The 21,539-nt window shown below is 40.3% G+C and overlaps 1 protein-coding gene across 1 annotated transcript in view; it reads right to left on the bottom strand.

Moving 5' to 3' along the window:
• TMEM178B (transmembrane protein 178B) overlaps positions 1-5,739 on the bottom strand; it is a 323,668-nt gene extending 317,929 nt beyond the window's left edge. The window contains exon 1 of the mRNA XM_026698482.2: positions 3,305-5,739. Coding sequence (XP_026554267.1) covers positions 3,305-3,686 — 382 coding nt within the window. The 5' untranslated portion in view covers positions 3,687-5,739. The remainder of the gene's footprint in view (positions 1-3,304) is intronic.
• Between the last annotated feature and the right edge of the window lie 15,800 nt (positions 5,740-21,539).

Genomic DNA, 21,539 nt, shown 5'->3' with positions numbered 1-21,539 from the left:
GTAATAACTATTTGCAATGGAGAAAAGTATTTATGAATTGGCATGTATGAGGAGTTACTACCTGCTGTCTCTCAAAAGTGCTGGGAAAGTAATATAGTATGTTAAATATCATATTCTGATTATCCTACCACAGTAAATAAACACAAAATACTTTGTAGAATATTAGAATTTCCCCCAATTAGGAAAATTTAGTGGCATTATTAATTTTTCCCCTTTCCTATAGTTACAGTAGTTTTACACAAAATGGCATAAATTTGCTTCTACTGATTTACAGTACAAAACTGCTTTTGTATCTGTATTATTTTTTTCCAAAATGAAACCAATTATAGCAAAAACATTTCTCCTGCTAGCTTTCTAAACTAAAATAGTATATTTTCTTAGTTGGGTTCCTTTAGCACCCTTTGGGCATCTGTGGTACCTAATCTAGGTGTGGTTTGCTTTTTTTATTGGATCCTTGAAATTTATTAAGTGGAACCAAAGGATGACATACTGAGATAGTGAAACTGAAACCACGGTGGAAAATGAAAGTGGAATGAAACTATGCATATTGGGATAGTGAAAAAGTATCATCCCTGAACATACACTTTACAAAGAATTTTCCCCATTTCCATAAATTATGCATTTCCTACTATTACGTTCTTCAACCACACAAGGTGAGAAGTCAGTAAAGCCACCTGATATCCATGCAGGAGATTTTAAAGAAGTTGTCCCTAAATTCATTTTATGCTTGGTTCAACAGATAATAAATACTATAACTGAGTATGAATCTTGTCAATGGCTTCTCCATTAAAGCCTTAAAAATGTTGAATCTAAATCTAGCCTCTATCTATACCAGGGGTAGTCAACCTTTTTATACCTACCGCCCACTTTCGTATCTCTGTTAGTAAAATTTTCTCTAACTGCCCACCGGTTCCACAGTAATGGTGATTTATAAAGTAGGGGACCTACTGCCCACCATGAAAGCTGGAAGACCCACAAGTGGGCGGTAGCGACCAGGTTGACTACCACTGATCTATACAATATATATCTCCCCATTAACTAGGCTACAGTGGTCTTGGGCAATGTACTATTTTTCCACTTCCATTTCTTAACAATTAATATTAACTTATCCAATGAGACAGTAATATAGCTCGTGGCTGAACTGTGCTATCTAACCTTGGTTGTTTGCTTGCAGACACCTGACTGAAGGTATTACATAGTATTGTAATGAAACGTCTCCACGTAAACAACCAAGGTCAGAGAGCACCAAGGATCCCCCATTAAATTATCCAGATAAGATTCAACAACTATAATCCAATATAAACAATAAATCACCATACTCACCATATTAGAAGTAGTGTGTAACTGGTAAGTAGCAACTTCAAGGGGAAAAGGGATTCATAAAACTGGCTTTAGCTATTCATCATTTCAAGCCTTTCCAATTCAGTATCTAGATTTTCCTTGTTTCCCTCTAGCCCAGGGGTGTTAAACTTGTGGCCTTTGGGCCAGATGCATCATGCACTGACCACGCCCACCCTTGTTTTAGTGAAGAGGCAGGGAAGTTGTGATATGTCACATGGTGTGTCGTCATGAGTTTGACACCCCTGCTCTAGTGCTATGATGTGTAATCAGGTTTTTTTATTCCATCTTAATGACCATGCCTCCTTATAATTTGGGTTTGCAAATGGGCAACTGAGTCAGATAAATGGTGGTTTACATGAAGCTACCTAAGAAATATATTATTGAGTTGAAATTCTCATTTTCCCCCACTGATATGAATTGCACAGCTTCCGTCAATATTTAAGCCATGGTTTAAAAGCATCAGACTACTGTAACCTACATTATTTACTTTGTCAAAGAAGAGATTAACCCAAGATATATCCCCACAGCTCCTTTTGGTGATACTGCAATAAACTCAGGGTCTGACCTGGAAGAATCCTTGATTTCCCTGCTGAGCCAGCCAGCCACGGTGCCAACTGTGACAACAGCTTTTGATTATGGACAGCCGCCCATTACAAAATGGAACAGAGCCAAGAATACATTTCATGAAGTCACCAAACAGCTGCTAGTCCATCACACCTCCTGGCTATTAAACCTCAAGGTTGTATCTGAACTCCTAATGAAGAGGCAACACGCTTCTGTTGGATTGCTTTTTTTTTTTTTTTTTGGTAAGGATGTTTAATCTCACACATCAGCTTTTGAAATCCTTGTGTAAAATAAATTGAACCAATTACATATATCCACATAAGTGTGTTTGGAATCTATACTGAAGAAGAAACAAAAAATTGGGGAGGACAAAAATAAAGAGTAATGTAACTGCTTAAGGTTTCTAACAGAACCCCTACAAAGTGATCCTTTTAGTACATTTGGCTGGAGAGTATTTTTCTGTAGCACAGCAATAAAAATTAAAATGCAACAAGGAATCATTTCAGAAACAATCTGTCTGCAACTTTCATCCAGATAATTTATTCAGCATAATTAAGAATCGTCTATACTTTGCCTGTTCTAAAAAAGAAAAAAAGAAATAACACAGACAAATATGCTGGCCATCATTTTTAGCCAAACACTTTACAGGAAAAAAAAAGAAAGAATAATACATGGCTGCTTTTGATCAAGATAATGACTCTTTGGGAGGGGGATGAAATGATGCCATCTCAGAGTTTCATTAATGCATTCATATTATTCCTTCCAATGGAAATTCAGAGTCCATTTTTAAATAACCTGTAACCACTAAACTCACTCTCTTCCATTTCTCCTTTTTTATTATTTTTATAAAAGAGCTATGAATCTTAACTTAGAAACAATCTAGCCTTCTGATAAGTGATATTGGATTCTGTGAACTTTCTGCTCTGCTTTGGCTTTTAAAACAGCTCATCATACCATAGTACGGGATAACCTGATAAAACCGACATGGCATTCACAGCACTTCTCATTTCTGGATTCTGTAAAACAGAACTATCTCACCCATGATTATCAAGCCTATGGGATAATCTGGTAAATGGGTTTTAGGCACTATAGCCTTCTTGAAGCAAAGCTATAGCCTGTCACCCAGCACAGGAAATGTCTTTCCCTTCCTATAATGTCTACCTAGCTTCTTCCATCTTGGCTAAGGGTGACAGTAGCTGATGTTCAAACCTTCTGAAGGGCACCAGGTTGGGGGGAAGGTTGAAACAGTAGCTTTTCTTGGGCTTCACCGTGGCTATTTAATTGGAATTCATTGGCCCGCTGCATTCAACAGGAGTTACTTCCAAGGCAATGCATTTAAGAGCATCCCATGATCCTAGGAAGTATCTCAACCAAGTAAGTTTTAAAAGGAAGCTCCTACCTTTAGCAATGAGTTCCTCCACATCTTGGTCAAATCCCAGCCGATGGCACTTCCTCCAAAGTCCCATGTTGGTAGAATTATATTGCCTGTTGCACTCATCAACAGCACTCATGGCAAAGAGTTGCCTCTTGTTTCTTGCCAAGAGAAGTTTCCCTTCCCAATGGTCCAGCTTTGACCTACTGGCCCGGAGGGGCAGGTTATTGTTCGAATTATAAATGAAGCCAGGGTCGTTCCGCCGCGTGGTGAAGGTTTTGCATCGTTCCCTGTGTTTTCTGGCATCCGTTTCATACCAATGGTCCGAGCAGATGGCCACGGCTAGCATGCCCAGAGCACACAAAGCTAAAGAAAGGCCAGCATAAAGCAGCAATCTTCCAGCAGCCATACCTTAGCTTCAGAGAAACACCATGGGCATCTTCACTTACAGAGAAAGCCCAGCTCCAGGGCAGGTATCAGAGGGCACCAACTGCTATCAGCAATTACACAGAAGTGAAGGCAAAGTCATCAGTCACAGATTGGAGGGGAGAAGGGGAGACTTTGGTCCAGAAATAAACAACCTTGGATGTTAATTCACTCCTGGAGTAAGAGGGTTGTCAAGGGTGGGGCAAAGAAAAGGCTCCACTTCAATCAACAAGGTGTCCAACAAGGCAAGGGTAAGTGATGAAGAAGTATGCCCTCACCGTGGCTGGGCATTTGGATCAGTCCATTTGTGTGGATTCTTCCAATTTTCCACGTTTGGAACCACCAGAACCAGCAAAGGCTCTCTCTTTCTTGGCCAAGCGTTTAAGGAGACTCACGTTTCAGGAGCACAAGGGCTTGGAAATCAAGGTCCAACCAGCAAATTAAAGAAAGGCCTTTAAAACCTCCAGGCAGCCAACGGCTAAGCTCCAGTCCTTGGAAGACGATGCGGTGGGAAAGGTGACCGTCTGTTCCCACCCTCTCTCTCTCTCTCTCTCTCTCTCTCGATCCGAAATATTATTTTTGCAAGAATCCCGATAATGGTTGGTAATGATGGCTCACTTGCCAGGATGCCGGAGGAAGGGGGCGCCAAGGGTCGACCGCAATGAGAGGCTCAGGAACACACCCACACCAACACCCCTTCCTACCTCCCTCCTGCCCACGACCCTAACGCGGGGATCCACTCGGTCCGCAGGCTTCTCGCCCGCCGAGCCCCGAGCCTTTGCAGCAACGCAGGGACATCTCGATTGCCTTCCCGGGTCCCTGTCGCCACTGCCGCCGCCGCCACTCTACCTGGACCAGTTCAAGGCGCCCCGGAGGCTTGACTTCGCCTCTTCGCCAGGGAGGAAGACGACGCCAAGAAGGAGTAGCCCCCGGATGACAGGTGAAGTGGCTGGCTTCTCAGGGCGTCGGGAGCCGGAAAGACGCAGCCCCGCTTGCCACAGCCTCTCCAGGAGGAGCAGGCGGCAAGTGGCTGGGGGGCGAGCAGCAGCCCACCCCGGCGGGCTGGGGGAAGAGCTGCGTGGAGAGCGCCGCTTCCTTCTGCGAGACCCAGCCCCGGAATCTTTTGTGTTCGGTGCGCGCCTGCTTCCCCTTCCCCTCCTCCTCCTCCTCCTCCTCCTCTCCGGCAAAATCGCCCTGCCGGCCCCCTCCTTGAGGATGATGAGGATGAGGATGAAATGGATCTATGCATGCACACCGGGCTCGCGCCCTGTAGCTTTCTGCGGAGCCCGAGCTTGCCCAGGCTAGGAGCCCCGGTTTGCAGAGCTACGTAGACACACACACAAACACACACGCCCGGGCCGCTGGGGCATGTTTGCTCTCCTCGGCGCGCTCCTCCTCCGGCGGTGGCCAAGCGGGCCTTTTACGCGCTACAAAGGGAAGGGAGGCGGAGAGCCTCCGGCGCCGAGCGTCCCGGAGGAAGGAGAGAAGCGGGCCGGGAAGGCGATTGTGGCGGCGGCCGCGAAGCGCGGAGGTCCCGGGCCGAAGCTCCGCAGCGTTGCCCTTCCCCGAGGCCTGACCTTAGGCGCTGCCTTAGGCGCTGCCGGCGATGAGACGCGCTCCTCGGACGCTTCCGATCGTTTGCTGGGCTGGAGCTTTTCCTCCATGCATCCTTTTTTTCCCCAGCCCTCCCGCGGGTCTCTAAAGAGGGGGGAGGGGGCTCGCTCAGCCGCGTCGCCCGGAGAGCGGGGGCAGCTGGAGGCGGCGGAGACAGCTCGGCCGCCTCGGGAAAAGCCTCGCGAGGGTGGCGGCCGTTTTAAAAGCTCGGGTTTAATCGGGCGAGAAGGGAAGAGAGGCCAGGTCTCTGCTGCCCACCTGGGAAGCTTGTCTCCTCCCAACGCGCCTCCCGCAGCCTTGGCTGGAAAGCGACCAGCCGGAGAATACCGAATATCGAGCCCAAACCTAGTGATGTCACCTATAAAACGTGAGCCTCATTTCTTATTTCCCTGGCTTCCTTAAAGCCACACTCCGCCGTCTTTAAGCTGCCCTTCTGCCAGGAGAGAAGAAAAAGTGGCTTCAAAAGCTCATTTGAAGCCAGTGTTCTTCCAAAGGGATTGTAGAAAACATACTGTAGGTGTGTATCTGTGTACATATACCCCACCCCTCACCTCCTGCGTGTATACCTGCAGGCTGGCCTGGAAATGTATGAGTTTGGGTTCTGAAATGTAGGAAGATTCTCCATAAAGCAGCAAATTACTGTGCACCCACCACTTGATTATGATCTGTAACCCATGGCTTGCTGTTTATATGCACACTGTGAGCTTATGCACAAATTCTTGGTGTGTCCAATCACACTTGGCCAATAAAGAATTCCATTCTTTGTAGCTGTGGGTTCATACGTGAACACAAACATGAGAGTATCCAGACTTTCACGGTAGCTGGCTCCAATTCTCAAGTGGGGGGGGGGATTAATCATGAGCCCCATTAGACTGCTGAAGTCTAAGGAGCATTGCAAATTACCATCTACAGTAAAAGTGTGATCTGCATTATTAATGTCATTGATGCACAAATATTTTCCAGGCTCATAGGTGGTTACACAGACTTTCTAGCTATTCCACATGTTCAGAAAGCAGCTTTCGTTAATACAATTCTCTTTGGGGGAGGGTGTATTCATCAGCAGGAAGTTGTAGTTAATCTCATTGAAATGGAGCAATGGGGATATTTCCACAATATCAGGATCTGATTAAAAGTAACCTCAGGTTTTCCACAGAATAAGAGACAAAGATGGTTCTGTTGACAGTGTGCAAACATAGAATCAAATTATTATATAGGTTAGTGTTTGCATCCAGGTCTCTAATGAATAATTTATTCTCTGGAAGGAGAGTAGCCAGTTTTCACACTTAGCTAATCGTACTTAGGAAATCACAAAATCCACTAAGTGGAAAATTATGATATGGAATAGAGCAAAGGGATTTTCAATGCTTAGAATATTTATTGCTGTATTTCAAGAGACATAGCCCAAAATTTTGTTTGCAGTATAAGACTTTATCTCAATTCTTTCCTAAACAATCTCATTTCTGGTTTCCTTCTGCACTTTCTTTTTTGACTAGCTAAGTTGATTCAATTTATAGTTAAATCACCCAGCTCATTCATGGATTTTTATTCTGGATGCAGATGATGTTGTATTTCACTTGGAACTCTTCCATGCCTTCTCACTAGTCTCTCTCTCTCTCTCTCTCTCTCTCTTCTCTCTCTCTCTCTCTCTCTCTCTCTCTCTCTCTCTCTCTCTCTCTATATATATATATATATATATATATATATATATCTCCACTCAATTGACAAAGCAATTGGGCAATTTGTTGAAGCATAAAAATAAGGAACTAAAAATCAAAACACAATAAACATTCAGAACAAAATACACCACACACACACACACACACACACACACACACACACTGTTCTGGGTGAGATAGATAGATAGATAGATAGATAGATAGATAGATAGATAGATAGATAGACGGATAGACGAATATAAATATAAAGATATATAAATATAAAGAGGTGCCATGGTGTCTCAGCAGTTAAGATGCTAAGCTTGTCACTGGAAAAATAGCAGCCCATGTTTGAAACCTGATTAGGTGATCTTGTCCAAGCTCCTGCCCATCAGTTCCAAAACATGCAAATGTGAATAGACTAATAGGTATCACTTTGGGAACAGCTGTCCATGACATTCTGCTGGCCACATGACCGCAGAAATATCTTCAGACAGCACTGGTTCAGTGCCTTGATGCATACACAGAGGGGGAGAGAGGGGGGAGGAGGGAGGGAGGGGGAGGGAAAAACTTTTAGGCTGTATGTAATACTTTTCTTCTTTTTTCCCTTTGGGCATATGAACCGTGTCAAAGAAAGATCAAGAAAACCTCTCTCTCTCCCCCTCCCCTTCTCTCCCTGCATCAGGCTACAACTAGGAGAGTCTAATTCCTCCTTAGGCATGAAACCAACTGGATAACCTTGGGCCAATCACATTTTCTTAGCCCCTAGGAGAAGAAGAAATTGCAAATCATTTCTGAAAAAAACCCCAAAATGGCAGAATTTTATCCTGTCAGTCTCTGAGAATGAGACACGTTTGAAAGGAAGGAAAACAAATGTTTCCGTACAGAAAACATGGTGGTGGTGGTTGCTCTTGCTAAACCATTGGCAGTCCTGGATTTTTTGAGCATTCAGTAGACATTCTGATCTGCTTGTTCCTATTGTGGAACAGAAATAAGCTATATTTTGAGCAAGTTTGAAATGTTGACCTCTTTTCGTGGATGCTCTCATAACTGAATTGATAGGGAGGATTCTGCGTGTTTACCAGAAGGCTACCATGTGGATGTGATCGTTGTCCCCTTTTTGAAGTCCCTGAGATACTTTCTATCACATAGATCTTTCTTCCAGGTGGGTACCCACATTTCTGGATAAAACATTAGACTGCAGTGACTCATCCAATTTATTTTCTAACGGCGCCTTTGGAATCTATGAAGGACCTTGAAGCACTGTTTTGACAAAATGGTTGAGGAATCCACCAACATTATTGTTCACGTGAGACTGAAATAGAACAAAACCTTTTTTGCGAGAGGATTCAACATCTACTCTATCAGATGGTCTTGTCCAGGGCTTGATGATCCTGATCAAAGTAGACAACATTATAAAACAGTGCAATTTGGTTTTCTGGATTTCTTTCTACCATTAATAAAACGATGTGCATCCTTGCATAAACAGATCATTATTAAATTCCTTCCCACTCCTTTAACAAGAGTTGGGAGGAGAAAGCAGGCATAATGTTTCTGGATTAGCTAAGGAATGCAAATGCGGGAAATAAAATAATTATGGAGGAACAGCAAGTTGGGAAAGCTTTTAATATGTGGATTGGGTTTCACACAACATGAAAAACCTGGCTTAATAAAACATAAATGCTGTATTCCTAGTCTACTTTCTTTATTCAAGCATTCATGGCAAAACTAGTGGACAGATTCCCAAAACATGGTAAGACAATGACCAGATTTCCTATAGTACACTAAACCACTAATATATCCAACTCTACTTTACGATGAATGTATTTTTATGATGACTATGATCATGATTTATCACTTATAGCTTTTATGTACACTGAGACCTTATGCACTGAAGACAAATTCCTTGTGTGCCCAATCACACTTGGCCAATAAAGAATTCTACTCTATTTTAGACAAGCGTGTCATACAATCTCAGCCTGCATCTGGCAGTTTGCTTCAACTAAGAATTGAAACTTGAGTCTTATATTATGGCTAAATACCAGCATAGAACACTATATTAGTTTATTTGTTTTTTTTAAAAAAAACAAGATAATATGATGAAGAGGGAGGAAACATACAAAACTGTCAGTATTTAATTAAAACAGCCACAATAGGTATTAATAACCAAAATAATAAAAAGTAAAAGCTACAAGAATATATAATAGGCAACTAACTCTGAATAAAGAAAAAACGGGGAAAAGATTAAAACAGGAACTATTTTTAAATCGTTTTATATGTTTCCTCCTCTCTATCATGTTTACTTTCTTATTGTAATGTTATTTACTGATTTTTTATCACAATAAAACTTAGTTTTCAAGTTGTCCCTCTGTTAAGTTCAGATCCCTTAAACTGAAGGCATCAAGGATTCTATTTCTACATCTGTTTGTTCCCAGATTATGATCTCTCTCTCTTTCCCTCTCTCTCTCTCTCCCTCCCTCCCTCCATCAGGTACTTAGTCTTCCAAAGTGGTAGCATATTTACTTTGAATATTTATAAGATGACTTGTTCAAGGCTGCAAAGAAAAATAAAAATAAAAAGGAAATCATAGCATGATAACAAATTGTCACATTAAAAAAAAAAAAGTTCAAAAAGTTAAACTGCATTTAAATCCAGCCACCACAAAACATTGCCAAAGCCACTGCAGTGAACGATCAGCAGGAAATCCATCACTTAAAATACACTAGTATTCAACCTTTTGAAACCCTGCTGCAACTAAAGGAGACCTTCTGAATATTCATTTGGGAAAGAGTTCCATAGAACAGGTGCTGCCTCCAAGAAGCAGGGGTGAGCTTCTTGGGGCTTGCAGGGGTTCAGGAGAGGACCTAGCTACGTTTCTATGCAATTCAGAGAACCCCCAAATCCCTCTCCTGGATGGCCCTGCCCACCCCACCTCGCTCTTCCCAGGAGTCCCCATGTGGCCAATTTTGGATGCAGGTAAGTACAGGGTGCGCGCAGAGGCTCGGGGAGCCTCCTGGGCCTCCCGGAAGTTTGGAAGACCAGAAATGGGCCCATTTCTGGTTTCCAGAGAGCCTCAGGAGCCCAGGGAGGTCATTTTTGCCCTCCTGGAGGCTTGAGGAAGCCCCCCTCACTGTGGTGCAGGAGGCCGACTAGGCCACGCCCACCCAGCAACCGGGCAGAGAACTCTTTACTAAAATTTTTGAAGCCCACCCCTGCCAAGAAGACCATGTTCCTGGTGTATACCAGCCTAACCTGGCCTAGAAAAGGACTCTTACAACACAAGCAACTTTCTATGGAGATATCTGCTACCTCAAATTACATGCCCCTCCCAAATTGGCATAGCCACAAAAAAGGGATACAACCACTCCTTTAGTGACCATTCAAAGTTACATCAGTATTCCAAAAAGTGATTTATATGGCCATTTTTCACATCAGCCACCATTGCAGCATCCACACGGTCATGTGATCAACATACGTACCCTTGGCAACTGGTGTGTATTTATGATGGTTTCAGTATCCCAGGATCAAGCGATCATCTTTTGTGACCTTCTGACAAGTAAAGGCAACCAGGAAGCTAGATTCACTTAACCATTGTAGGGGTTCACTTAACAATTGTGGCAGGAAAAGTGGTAACCCAGGGCAAAAATTTGGGGGTTCAATTGTGATCGTCAGTCAAGGACTACCTGTTGCAACTTGTTCTAATAATTGTTCTAATTGTCAGAAAATTTTTCCTTAATTCTAGGTTGCTTCTCTCCTTGATTAGTTTCCACCCATTGCTTCTTGTCCTGCCCTCAAGTGCTTTGGAGAATAGAATGGAATGGAACAGAACAGAACAGAATTCTTTATTAGCCAAATGTGATTAGACACACAAGGAATTTGTTTCCAGGGCATAAGCTCTCAATGTACATACAATAGTGATTGATCATTAACATAGTCATTGTAAAACACATTCATCATAAAACATTAGATACAACACTTAGTGATAGTCATGGATACTAAATAAACAATCAACATAAATCATACTAGGATACTAAGTAAACAGTATGAATCATAAGATACAAGCAACAAACTCATAGTCATAAGAAGATAGGGAATAGGGAAGATGAGAATAATGATGGTGATACTGCCTTTTTAAATAGATTGACTGTTGTGGGAATTAGTAGTTTAGCAGAGAGAGAGAGAGGAGGGAGAGAGGGAGGGAGAGGGGGGAGAATGATGTGAAGCTTTGATGCAATGAATGGATAGTTGAACAACTTTGACTCACATGTTTTATTTTATTTATTATTTATTTTTATTTGTCAATTACTGTCAATTACTTACAAGATAATAGGTATAAGTAAAAACATAGTTATGAATACATGGATACATATAAGAATATATATATATATATATATATATATATATATATATATATATATATATATATATATATATATATATATATGAAACAATAGGACAGGGACGGTAGGCACGTTTGTGCACTTATGCACACCCCCTACAGGCCTCTTAGGAAAGGGGTGAGATCAATAGTAGATGGTCTAAGGTAAAAGTTTTGGGGGCTTGGGGAAAAAAACCACAGAGTCAGGTAGAGTATTCCAGACATTGACCACTCTGTTGCTGAAGTCATATTTTCTGCAGTCAAGTTTGGTGCGGTTAACCTTGAGTTTGTATCTATTGTTTGCTCTTGTGTTGTTGTGGTTGAAGCTGAAGTATTCATTGACTGGTAGGACATTGCAATGTATAATTTTATATACTATACTTAGATCAGACCAAAGGCAGCGTAGTTCTAGTTTTCTAGGTCTATAATTTCAAGCCTGGTGGCATAAGATATTCTGCAATGAGTAGAGTAGTGGAGAACTCTTCTTGTGAAATATTTCTGGACTTTCTCAACTGTGCTAATATCAGATACGTAATGATGTGGGTTCCAGACTGATGAGCTGTATTCGAGTATTGGTCTAGCAAATGTTTTCTATGCTCTAGTTATTAGTGTAATATTAACAGAGAATAAGTTACGTAAGATTAGGTTAACAAATCTTAACGCCTTTTTAGCTATGTAGTTACAGTGGGCTCTAGCACTTAGGTCATTTGAGATGGGTACTCCAAGATCCTTGACAGAGTTTGGATCATCAACAAGGTCTTGACTATTCAGCCTGTATTTTATTTTCTGATTTTTTTTGCCAATATGTAGGACAGAGCATTTATTCGTTGAGATTTGAAGTTGCCATTTGTTTGACCATTCTGATACATAGTCAAGGTCTTTTTGAAGGGTAGCAGTATTGTCTGTGGTGTTGAATAGCTTTAAATCATCAGTGAAAAGAACACAGTTGCGCTTGATATGATTACAGAGGTCATTTATGTAGACTGAGTATGAAGAGAGTTGGTCCTAGAACACTGCCTTGGGGGACACCACTATTGACAGGTACAGAATTTGATAGGACGCTCCCAAGTTTGACCATTTGTTTTCTGTTTGACAGGAATGCTTCTATCCAGTTATGCAGGTGTCCAGAGATACCGTAAGATTTTAGTTTTAGAAGTAGTTTGTTGTGTACCACTGAATCAAAGGCTTTACAGAAGTCTATGTAGATTGTGTCCATTGCTTTGCCCTGATCGAATTGTGTAGTCCATATGTTTTTGCAGTGTAAGAGTTGCAGATTACATTATAGTTTTTTCCTAAAACCAAATAGTTTATATGTGACAATGTGACACAATGATACACATATAAGGATACTAAAGGCAGCCTAAGAAGGAATTTTAACATCAGAATTGTATAATGACAGAAGTGACCAGAATTATGTATGTTTGACTATGTGCATATATGAAGAAAGTTTTCAGGGTGTAAGCAAGTCTGACTTTGACATAAAATGCATTTGCAAACCTGTAGAGACCTTCTTGGAAACAAATTTAATTGGGTACACTGGAGCTAACTAAATTCTATACAAATGGGTATAAGACCATACACTGGAAACGGTTACACACTATGCATATTTAGTCAGAAGTAAGTATTATTAAAACAAGTGGGACATGCTTCCGAGTAAATATGCCTCAGATTGGCTGCCTGCGTCATGGACTTTCACTGGGTTTATTTTCTGATAGTGCTATCAGCCTAAGCAAATATAGTTTGGAGCAAAACGTATTAAAACAGGTGAAATTTACTCCTGAGTAAATAAGTTTACTACAGTCAGAATGTCAGTGGATTTATGATATGAGCTTTTAACCAGAATGCAAATTTTATCAAACATCGTTTTGATTGCAGCATTAAACTTTAGATTTGTTTTAGTTAACCTGTATTTTTATTTTGTTCCTTTTATACTAAAATGACCTTCAAAGAATTTTTTTAGATCTCTTTCTAGCATGATTTTTTTTCTCTGAAAGAAAAAGAGCTCAGTGCCATCTAGTGGGGAGGGGACTAGAAAAATTCCATGCAGATTTGTCTCTCCCCATCTACCCACCTATGGACAGTTACTTAGTGACTATAAAACAATGGTTTAGCTGTCCCTGCTTGAATCTTGGGTGGGGGGTAGATTTAGTTCACACAGGCACAACTGTCTGTAAACTGTACACCAAAGCTGTATCTGCAAAAGGGATCTGTTTCAAGACATCTGTTCCCTAGGATCTATTCGGTAGCTCTGGTGTATGTTGCAGTCCTGACTGATTGCATATGACTTAAAACTCTTGTAACAGGTTATTGAAGCATAGAGTCAGGACTCCTGGGTTTAAACTCAGCCTAGCCTAGAGAACATCAGCATACAGAAAGCCGGGCTCAGGAGTCACATTACTGATTAAAGTGAATGAAGGCTAGAAATGTATTTTAACATCCTTCACTCCACGGAAGATTGCTCTGCATAATAACAGTGGTGGCATTTAAGCAGGGGATTTAATGTTGCAGTCTACATGCAGTAAGCATGTACAAACAAACATTATTTGAGGAGCCGTGGTGGTGCAGTGGTTGGAACACAGTATTGCAGGCTAGTTCTGCTGACTGACAGTCGTTCAATTCTGACCAGCTCAAGGTTGACTCAGCTTTCCATCCTTCTGAGGTGCGTAAAATGAAGACCCAGATTGTTGGGAGTGCAATATGCTGACTCTGTAAACCACTTAGAGAGGGCTATAAAACACTGTGGAGCTGTACATAAGTTTAAGTGCTATTGCTAAGTGCTATTATTAAAGCATGTACAAACAACATTAATAAAGGGCTGAACATTTGAATGAACATCCCTCTCATTCTTCTCCCAGCTCAACCAGTCCTGAATGCGGTTTAATTTTTAGACTATCTGCAGCTGATTAAAGCTGCAATTGTATACATAAGCTAAATGAGCTGTTTTCATAACTTGATTTTGGTTCATTATTTTTTTTCTCATATAACACACTAAACTAAATTAATCACACAGGTTGCTTCATATAATACACTAAATTAAAATACAGTTGGGAATTCTATCATTCTGCACATCATGCAAACTTAGCCACTGAACTGGAAACAGTGGAAGGAAGGGAGGGGGTTCTAAGTATGTTTATGGTGAGCAATTGTCACTGAGATTGTATCCAGTCCTGGGTGGCAAAAATCTGAACATGAATTGGAAGGGGAAAAAATGTAAGAGAATTATTGTGCTTAGTGTTATATCTTTCAACAACATTGGACATTTAGATTTACAAATACTTCGGTTCTCATAACATATTGTCAGAAGAATAATTTGGGGTTCCATCTTGAACTGGGGTTGTGCAAAAATGAATAAAAATGAAATCCAGACAGCGACACTTCCGGTTTGTTGGCTTCGGTGACAGCAAGGATTCGCCTTCTCTGCGATCCCTGCTGTGCTAGCCACCTTGGTGCCTCCGATCCTGACGGATTTGGAGGCTAAGGCTGCCCTGTTGGGGCAGCTGAAGAAAGGGGGGATCCGGACAGGGGTTGAGAGGTATCGCAACCCCCCCACAGCCAGCAATAACCCCCTTCTCTCAAGACGGTGGAGCAGCGGTCTTTATGGCCGCCATAAAGAAGCCGGCAACTGGATAAAGAATGTGCAGGAGGAAGGAGTTTTAAAACGAAAGTTTTTTCTTGGTCGAACTGGGACCTTAAGGACATATTTAACACCTGGGAAAGTATTGGCTTGGAAGCTATAATGTTCCCGATTGATGTTTTCAGCTGCGAAGAAAAGTGACGAAAAGGGGAAGTTACTCTCCCTCCTTTATGGAATTAACAAATGGACAAGGGAAACCAGCCTTTTGATAGAAGGTAAAACCTAAACTCCTTTGTTATAAGTGGGAAGGGAGAGGCTTGGGAAAACAATTTTTTACTCTAAGACTTTGCTGGAGGAGATGCCTTGAAGATAAAGAGAATAGAAATTAATTCTAAGAAAGATTTAAAGTACAGATTGGACGTTTTTTTCTTTCCCTAATTTGACTTCACCCCTAGAAGAGAAATTGTAAAAAGAAGAAGCTTGTACTCTGCCTGGACTGTTTGATGACTGCGGGATTTTGGGACTTTTGGGAACTGTTTTAAGTTTGGAAATAACTGATTGGCTTAATAATAAGAAGAGGATACAGAAAGAGAAGAAGAAACAGTTCAAAATGGCTCTATCTCTTGATGAACTAAAAAAACAATATTTAAAAATAAAGAAAGAAGGCAAAGATGTTATGGGAGAAGCCCTTTGTTTCCTAGATATGGCGCTTGTCATGTGTCAGCAAATTAAACAACAGCTGGAAGAAGCCGAGGAAGAAGCCATTTTTAATGAACTAAACGGTGTGACTAAGAAAGAAAGGAGAAAGAGAGGAGCGAAAAGGAAGGACTTAAGAAATAAAAAAATGTTTATGAAAGAGAAAAAGAAGATGCAAAAACAACAGAATGCTAGAAAGCAAAAGGAAAGAGGAATGCAACAGAAAGGGGAAATTAAGAAGGCAGAGGTTTGGAGAGGAGGGGGTAAAAAGTTTAGGCGGGTTAAGAAGGAAAGGGAAAAGGGGGGAAAAAGTTATAAAGATATAAAACAAGATGGAGAAAAGAACATTTTTTTTAGGGATAATGGGTAATATATGGGGTTTTTTTTAAAAAAGGGGGATTCTGCAAAGTACACATGAGTATTGTAATAGTGGTATTTGTATTATAAGTAGATAATCAGAATTTTTTAAGATTTAATAAAAGACTAAAATATCAAGGTATAACTTTAAAAGGTTTAATAATGAATGATATTAGGTTTTAATAAAATACTAAAGGGAATGTTTGAAATATTAGTTTAAATATAGAGTTTAATGGATTAATGTGTTGACTGTTATGGATTTATTATTGTAGTATTGGTTTCTGAAATAGTAGAATGTACTAAGCAGAATCTGATTGGGATTTAGGTGTTATTTTAAATTTTAATTTAGGGGAATGATAGAAAGGCATCATACTCCGATTAGTGATTCCAGGGGAAACTATTCTTTTTTAAATTGGAAATGAGACAGATGTAAATGGAGAAATGGACAAAAAATATAAAAATATTTTTCTTTAAAGCAAGATTAAATATATAAAACAGAATTAAGATGAGGCAAAAGTGGAGAGGAGTTATATAATAGATATAGAATGGTAAATAAGATAGGTAATGGTATATAAGAAGAGCATGAATTCAATTGAAGTCCATACAAAAAGAGGTAATCTGGAGCCAAGTTACTTTCGAGAAGAAAGTTTTATGTTTTTATGTTTATGTCTTATGTGTGTGTGTTTAATTAAGAATTAAATAATAAAATCTCGGAGGAAGACTAGATGAGAATAATTATAAACAAGCCAGAGGAAAATATAAATGTGATGATTGAATAACAGATAAATTAGAAAGGAAATATGATTGAATAATGATTAAAGAGAAACAATGTGGAATTTGGTAAAGGGAATTTACGTGTTTATATGGAAATGGGATAAATTATAAGTACGTGATATAAAACAATATGTTACCTGCCTTGTAAAGATCTACAATGGAAAGAGGTTTTATGTTTTTAATGCCTAATGATGTTTTGTTTTGTTTGTTTGTTTGTAAAATCAATAAAACTTGTTTAAAAAAAAATGAAATCCAGACAGCTGTGAGAAAAGGAGAAATATTTATTCCCCAAAGCAAAGAGGTTTGTTTTGGGGGAAGCTGCAGGGAAATTGGGTATAGCAAGATTGTTTGATAGGGGAACTTGTCCTGGGTGTGGAAATGCCTACATGCTGATTCTAGGATGATACTTGAGTGTGTGTGTGTGTGTGTGTGTGTGTGTAGGTATATGTTATCAGTGATGCTTATCCTTGTGAACATGCAGTTCCATTGGGAGACCTAATTTAATTAATTCTATTTGTGTTTGATATGTGGATTGGGTCTGGATGACTTATTTGGGGATTTGAGGAAGTCTGAGTAAAAGATTTTTCCCCATTTGCTATTTTTTACTTGGTTAATTTAGTTTCAGCTTGATTGTCAATTATCTAAGAGAGACGCTGATTCTCAGTCTTTTGTGGATTCTGTTAATGTTTTAGACGAAGGTGGAAACAGTATAAGAACAAAATATATTTTGATATAAAACTTCCCACAATACAAACCAATATGGTGTGCGTAGATACCTGTGCAAGCACACACAAATACCAATTTGCTTGTGAAATTATTCCCAACAGCAAAATCTTGGAAGAGGAGTAGTCAAACCCATGGCCTTTGATAATACACCTGGGCCCAGTCCTCTTGCATTAGGAGAGGCAACTGGGGAATTCAAGTAGAAGTAACATCAATATGGTGTTAATACTCAATATACATCTCTGTGTGGAGCTGAACAAGAGATGCTGTGTAGGTCCTCACCTGATGCCTACAGAGTATGGAAGGAATGAAATAAGTTGTGGTTGAATCATTACAAAATGGAACTGATGTTTGTTATGCAATTTCATGGTGATTTGATGGGTTCCCTCACAGGTTCTGGGGAGAGTTGTACTCTCCTTGAAGGAGCAGGTCAGTGAGATTGGTGCAGAGATTCTCCTAATTCACAGCTGTACCCCCATCTATGGGGAAAGGCCAGAGATGCTATAATGGTACATGGAAATGACCTTGAGAAACAGGAGAAAGAGATGAGGGAGAAATGTACTCTAGGCTTGCACGATTCTGTTTATGTAGAATTACTCCTGGTCTTGCTTCCTTTCTGGACTATTTAGCAAGATTGACATCAATCTTGCAAATCTCAAAATACATTTCTGTCCCATCACTTTTACAGTTCAAGAAATTAGGGAGGGTCTTCAGAGATATTTGCTATGTCTATATCCCTTCTGCAGGTAAGCTGCCCTTTCTACTACCATTTCCCTGGCTGTGGGCCCTTCCCAATGCCTCCCAAGATCATTCCCTCTTACTATTATAGATGCCTTGCCTCGGCTTCTGCTGGTGGATCAGTTTGTGATATCTAATTGTACACTGCCCAGAGCTGCTCTGTGAGCAAGATGGGGAGTCTCTAAATTCGATAAATAAATTATTATACTTAATCTTATTCTAACTACTAGAAAACTTTAGAGAAATCAAAGAGAAAATATTAAATTCAAATAAGATAAAGATGAATTTCAAAACACCATTTGTGCCCAATCTTAAAAGAATGTTAAGGGGAGAAATGGTGATTAAGCATTTATCCTATTCGATTTGCTTAGGCACACATAGGATAGTGATACACATTCTTCTATGACAAATGTAAGATTTCACTGCAACCTTGCTAAACCTGATGTATTCCAGATTTACTTGATGCAGTTCTTTGTATTTCCAATACTGGCTGGGGATACCAATAATATATGTGAGCTTTTTGTGGTAGGCCAGGTCAAGCAATGGATACCAAGGATGCTACATCAGTGTTGTAGTATACATTAATGTCCTTCAAAGCCTGTATATCTGCCCCATTTTATACTGAACAAAATTAAGCAGAGGGAGAGAGAACTACCAGCTGGTAGTCATGCCTTTTCTTACTTCATGAGTGCCTTGTTTCCCAACAGAATATCTGTCACCTTGTCAAGAAGCCCCTTCATAAGAACATAAGAATTTGTAGGATCGTAGTAAAGGCTTCCCTAATTCAGGATCACCTTTCTCATGAAGGAAAGAAGCGGCAGTGCAGAAAAAGGAGACGAGGTAAAAAAGTGGGAATTTTAAATAGACTAAAGAATAAGGTGTGGGGGGGGGGGGAAACCCTCTCCCTTCAATCTTTCTGACTAATTTATACTCACTCACTAACAAGATGGATGGAATTCTCCTTTTAAATAGATGCAATTCTGATTTCTTCAACTCAGCAGTTCTTTGTTTTACTGAAACCTGGCTTAATGCAGAAAGTCATGGGGACAACACCATTTACACCCCAGGATTTCAAATATTTAGATCAGACAGAATTGAAGAGACATCAAGTAAAACAAAGGGTGGAGGATTATGTTTATATATCAACAACAGCTGGTCTCAGGATATAACTATAATATATAATTTCTGTGATGGAAACTTAGAGTCTTTACATATCAATTACAAGCCATTTTATTCTCCACATGAGTTCTCCTCATTTCTCCTAATAACTATGTATGTTCCTCCACAAGCTTGTGTAAAGAAGACATTATGAACTCATCAAATTATGGAGGCTGAAGCCAAACACCCAGATTCCCTTCCCATCATTTTAGGAGATTTCAATCAAGCAAATTTAAGGAAAGAGCTCCCAAAATATTTCCAGCATGTCAATAGTCCCACCAGAGGCAAAAATACTTTATACCACTGCTACACAATAGTAAAAGATGCTTATAGGTCTTTACCATGAGCAGCTGTGGGACAGTCTGATCACTGCATGATCTACCTTGTATCTGCCTACAAGCAAAGGCTTAAAACCATGAAACCAACAATTAAATCAGTGAGGATTTGGTCTGATGAGGCAAAGCTGAAGCTTCAGGCTTGCCTGGATTGCACTGTTGGAATATTGGAATGTTTTTGAAGATACCTCTGCAGACCTAGATGAGATCACAGATACTGTAACATCATATGTGAGCTTCTGTGAAGACTTATGTGTACCAACAAGGAACCTACAAATATATGGTAACAATAAACCTTGGTTCACAGCTAAACTTAAGCAGCTACGTCATTCCAAAGAGGAAGCCTACAGAAAAGGTGACAGAATGCTATACAATCAGGCCAGAAACATATTAACAAAAGAGATCAAAGCAGCAAAAAGAAGCTACTCTGAAAAGTTAAGGAATCAGTTCTCAACAAATTAACCAGCAAAAATGTAGAAAACTCTGAAAAACGTCATTGGGGACAGCAAACCTCTTTCCCAGGCAGACGGAAATCAACAACTAGCAGATGACCTAAATGTGTTTTACTGTAGGTTTGAAAGGAAACTACAGCCACCTATCTACACAACTCCCATCTCAAACACACCAACAACAGCCAAGCCTCCTACAACTGACCCCAACCCATTGGGTTCACAACCTCTGGTGATCACAGAAAAAGAAGTGCAAGATCTATTTCACAGACAAAATCCAGGAAAAGCACCAGGCCAGACAAGATAATCCTTTTTGCTTAAAAGTCTATGCTGACCAATTGGCCCCCAACTTCACCTGAATCTTCAATAAATCACTAGAGTTGTGCTATGTTCCTTCTTGCTTCAAACACTCTACTATCATCCCAGTGCCAAAGAAGCCCTCCATCTGGGAACTTAATGACTACAGACCAGTTGCTCTAACATCTGTAGTTATGAAAACCTTGGGCTGTCCACCTAAAAACCATCATGGATCCACTGTTAGATCCCATGCAGTTTGCATACCGAGCAAATAGATCAACAGATGATGCTGTTAATATGGCTATAAACTACATCCTACAACACCTTGAATCTCCAAATACCTATGCAAGGGTCCTCTTTGTAAACTTCAGTTCAGCATTCAATATCATCATTCCAGACATTCTTCTAGCTAAACTAATCCAGCTAGCGGTACCTGAACACACTTGTAAGCTTCCTAACAGACAGGAAGCAGTAGGTGAAACTAGGTGGAATCACATTTGATACCTGTACAATCAGCACAGCCCCACCCCCAAGGCTGTGTGCTATCTCCACTTCTCCCTATATACCAATAACTGCATCTCAAATGATCCATCTATTAAAATACTGAAGTTTGCAGATGATACAACAGTGATTGGTCTCATTCGAGACAACAATGAATCTGCATACAGACAGGAGGTTGTACAACTTGCCTCCTGGTGGAACTGGAACAATTTGGAACTGAACACACTCAAAACAGTAGAAATGATGGTAGACTTTAGGAGAAACCCTCCCATAATACCATCTCTTACAATACTAGACAACACAGTATCAACAGTAGAGACCTTCAAATTTCTAGATTATATCATATCACAAGACCTAAAATGGACACCCAACATCAAAAACATCATCAAAAATGCACAACAAAGAATGTTCTTTCTGTGCCAACTCAGAAAGCTCAAACTGCCCAAGGAGCTGCTGTCACAGTTCTACAGAGGAATTACTGAGTCTGTCATCTGCACCTCCATAACTGTCTGGTTTGGTTCTGCAACCCAACAAGACAGACACAAACTCCAGAGAGTAATTAGGACTGCAGAAAAAACAATTACTAC

Source organism: Pseudonaja textilis, chromosome 5, assembly GCF_049901715.1.
Source record: "Pseudonaja textilis isolate UNSWEBS1 chromosome 5, rPseTex1.2, whole genome shotgun sequence".
Taxonomy (NCBI): domain Eukaryota; kingdom Metazoa; phylum Chordata; class Lepidosauria; order Squamata; family Elapidae; genus Pseudonaja; species Pseudonaja textilis.
This window is presented reverse-complemented; position numbering and strand designations above follow the sequence as displayed.